This window comes from Sphaeroforma arctica, assembly GCF_001186125.1.
Source record: "Sphaeroforma arctica JP610 unplaced genomic scaffold supercont1.79, whole genome shotgun sequence".
Lineage (NCBI taxonomy): Eukaryota > Ichthyosporea > Ichthyophonida > Sphaeroforma > Sphaeroforma arctica.
The window spans coordinates 78250-82337 of NW_014040479.1; the positions used below are offsets into that span (position 1 = coordinate 78250).

General features: G+C 42.0%; 1 protein-coding gene across 1 annotated transcript; it reads right to left on the reverse strand.

Moving 5' to 3' along the window:
* Positions 1 to 1390: 1390 nt before the first annotated feature.
* Positions 1391 to 3643, reverse strand: SARC_01871 (hypothetical protein; the record flags this gene model as incomplete). The annotated part of the gene is made up of 3 exons (XM_014304393.1): positions 1391 to 1726; positions 2410 to 3469; positions 3620 to 3643. The coding sequence occupies 3 exons, from the start codon at positions 3641 to 3643 to the stop codon at positions 1539 to 1541; spliced, it is 1272 nt and encodes a 423-aa protein (XP_014159868.1). The 3' UTR covers positions 1391 to 1538.
* Positions 3644 to 4088: the final 445 nt, after the last annotated feature.

Sequence of the window (4088 nt, forward strand, 5' to 3'; positions counted from 1 at the left end):
TGTATATATATAAGAGAGAGGGATATAGAGATAAAGTATAAATGCTTAATCAGATTAATAAGCAGGAATTAGTATTGTTTGCACGTATACTATCTCTTTACGACCGAGTTAGTTTGATATTTGAATTTGTCATAGAGTACAGATTTATAATAAAATAAAGGATAAACACTTTTGTTATTAGGGATAAACTTTTTAGGCAAAAGGGGGTTTTATCAGTTTCCAAATCATCAGTGCGGGGTTTTCAAAACAATCCAGAAAACGACTTGTACGTCAGTGTTCATAAAATTGTCAATGCCGCCCAGCATCACCAAATACTCCAAAAGGAGTCCAGAGTAGTGATTGAAATAGAATACCTCAACACAATCTAAAAAATAACCAAGAGTAATCTGAACCTTTTCTATTGATAGATACAAAATTAGATTTCTATAAAAAAATTCGGTTTGCAAATTGTTTTGCAATTCTTTAAAAGAATTGGGGCCCCAAAATCAAATTGTATTGAAAATCGCAAAACAATCTGCAAAATGATTTTTCAAATTCATTTTAGAGAAAAATTTCGCCCGGTGCAGGGTTTTTTTTATGAAGATTTCTACAGAGCCCCCTAAATTGTACATCTAAAGAATTGAATTCTTTTTGCAACAAATTCTTTGAACCGGTGCGGGGCGGGTAGGCTTGTCAAGTGGTTTTAGTCATAAATATTTTAGTCATAAGGGAATTTTAGTCATAAAATTTAGGCATAATAAGGCAAGAGACAAGACACAAAGGAGGTTTTAGTCATAATTTTTAGTCATGAGGTTTATAGTCATAATTTTTAGTCATAAAGGTATTTAGGCTATTAGAGTAATCAATTCTAAATTGATAGTACAACTAGGGTTTGTGAGCAATATACACTCGGGCCATGTACTTGGAAACATCCCCCAGTTGCCCCAGGGAATAACAACTAAAATGTGACTTTTCGTACTTACCTTGTAAACGATGATATATCGTGTTCACTTCGTTTATTTGTACTACGGAGTACCATCACAATTGTGGGTTCTTCTATTTGATTGAATGCTGTCACATGTGTTTTCTGAGAAGCGAGATAATATTGCTTCTGCGAGCGTCTTTTAAGACATCGTACCATCGCATCTATGGGTTTTCCTAGTCGTGTGGTGAATTGTTATATCCGTGTTTATCTTTTGTCAATGTATTGAATTCCATTTAATCCCTTAATTTAATCGCATTCCTGTTTTTTCCCTAGACTATATAAAACTGAAAACCAGTGTGTGGTCCTGATCTACCTAACAAATGCGGTAGAACACATACACACCAACACCTACACATTGCATCGAAGAGATTAAATATATTCATAGTACTACTTGCACATTCTCGATACTATATACACCTTCATAGTGTTATTTACAAATTTAATGACATCAAATCGGGGTTGTTTATCTTTTCATAGTGTTATTTGCATATTTAATGACATCAAATCGGGGTAGTTTATCTTATAGGTACACATAATACACATCACAGTCTCCCCATACACTCGTGAGTCTCAGCTACGCATCCAGCACGCAGGGGGACGAGATGGTCTGGATTTGGTTGGAGCGTCCGGTTGCACACTGACCGGCCATGCACTGAATGTACGACGACGGCGCTGTGCCTTCATACAACACCTCCGCGCATTGCGCTGACATGACATCGCCACTGCACGATAGCGCCTCATAGCGTGTGTCCTCAGAACAGGCTGTGTGCCGGATATATAGATAGGGGGGAGGGGCGTTGGTAAGTATTTGTGCGTATACAAGAGCAGTTCCAATTGTGTGCGTGTGATGGAGGTGGTAAACTGTGGGCACCAGTGCAAGGTTTGAATTTTATGTACTATGCATGAGCAGTACTGCTGACAACAGGAGGCATGTATGTACTATGTTGCAGTAGATCCTAAGCCACCCGAAGGGGATGAGTCTACACGAGAGGGGCAATCGACACATAAGTTATTCTAAGGCCAAAGGTATCGCCAATGACTTACGTGTGGGGCGACACGAAAGGTTTAGCAGAGTTTGAGTATGCCCACGCACACACATTTGTGTATATGGCAAAGACAATTGTGTACCCGTAGAAGTTCTGTACTTAAACCATGAACTAGAAGCGTGCCTATACTACAAATAACACAACCTTTGCAGATGCCTCCAGAGACTTTAGTATAGTCACATAGCTAATAGCATTTGCTCATGGCCCACACTTGTACAATGGAAGGAGCACCATGTGCGACCTTGGTATAAATACTATGACACGAAAACACCGTTACAGAGGTACATTACAAAGTACATATACTGAGTTGTGACACGAGAGTGCTCAAGAAGTAATAGCACCTGCGTACATGCACTGCAGTGGAGTGAGTACTTATAGGTACTGTTTTATATTACTTACGTGCGCACACAGTGACCGATGACTCTGTGGTTTCCAGCGCTCCGAAGAACGCGGAGGTGGTGGTGGCTGTGGCTGTGCGAGTGTATGGTCCAAACCCATACACACATCCAAACGAGGGCCCCTGCACAGCGCACGCATACGCCCCCCATTGCGAAGCACTCAGAGGTTCCGAACTGTCCTTCTTCTGGCAAAGTCGCAGTGTCGTGGGACATCCCAGGCCCCTGCTGTTGCTGCACCCGGCTGCTGTGCACAGGATGTTGGCAGCAGGTGTGGCGGTGGTCATGGTGTTGTAGAACGTATCACACAGCTGGCAGGCGAACCCATCCCATGCATACCCACCCACACACCGCTTGCTGGGGCACGTGGGCACCCCATCCACGGAACACTGTGCGTCGCTGCACCCAGGACTAGCCAGACACGGCACGCACACCCCATCCTTCATGTAGCCCTTGCCACTCTCCACGAGATCACACGACAAAGCAATGAACGTCCACGTGCCACGGTCCCACTTATCCCAGGTGATGGTGTCCATGTCCTTGTTCTGAAAGGCCACCTGCTGTGTTCGCAGTCCAGCGCCACTCAGCACCTGCGGTATGGCCTGTGCTGTCTGCGCCACGCGTAGCACGTCTTCGTGTGCGCAGAAGAACACTAGCACGTCCGTCTCACGGTTGTCTCTGACGTACAGACTCTCCAGGTGGAAGCTGTCGTCGCTGAGACCCATTATGCTGCTAACATCGTACAGATACAGCATCGCTTCATCGTGGTCAAACACGAGGCCCACTACAAACTCCACATAACCCCCGTCGCAGAACCCAGGTGCATCGCTAACCACGACTGAGGGGGCCTTGTCCTTCTTCTTCTTCTTCTTATTCTTCTTCTTCTTCTTCTTGTCATCGTCATCGTCATCGTCGTGCCCCGAGGGTGGGTAGTATGGCTTTTCGGCATCGTCAGATATGTATACATCGTTGTCGTGGTCGTATGTATCCTTCTTCTCATCATCATCGTCGTCTCCTACCGTGGGGTCGTATGTGTTAAAGTGGCAAGTACAATTAATTACTTGCTGTTATCTTTCATCTGGGTCATGGTACATGTAAATGCTACAGAATTTATACCATGTTTACAAATGTAATGTACTGCATATGTGGTAAAAGTATATGCTATTGAGTATACGTTGACAAGCATTGCTGCGTGATGAAGGGTTCTACTTTACCCATTCGTTATTCCCGGTTATCATATGCGTATGTGTGGCAATTTGAATGATTATTGCGTACAATCTACAACAGAGAGATATCATGCGTGTTCTCTATTTGGGGATGAACATGTGTGATGAGAATAATTTCAGCTACTGGTTTGTCAACGATAAATACAAGTGCAGTGAAAGCATCTCAAATCCAGTACTTAAAATTCTTATAGGTAAACTATTAAAGAAGGTGAATCTAATACAATTGGTGATCGATCAAGTCAATACACGACTATGATAGAAGTAAATAGAGTATACTTTTATGGATATACATATATATATTTCGATATATATATATATATATATATATATATATCGATATACTTGTATATATATGCAAGCACACATATGATCTTAATATACATACATACATACATATATATATATGTATGTTTGTACCAATATATGAATGTTTGTATATACACTTCGATATATTTAT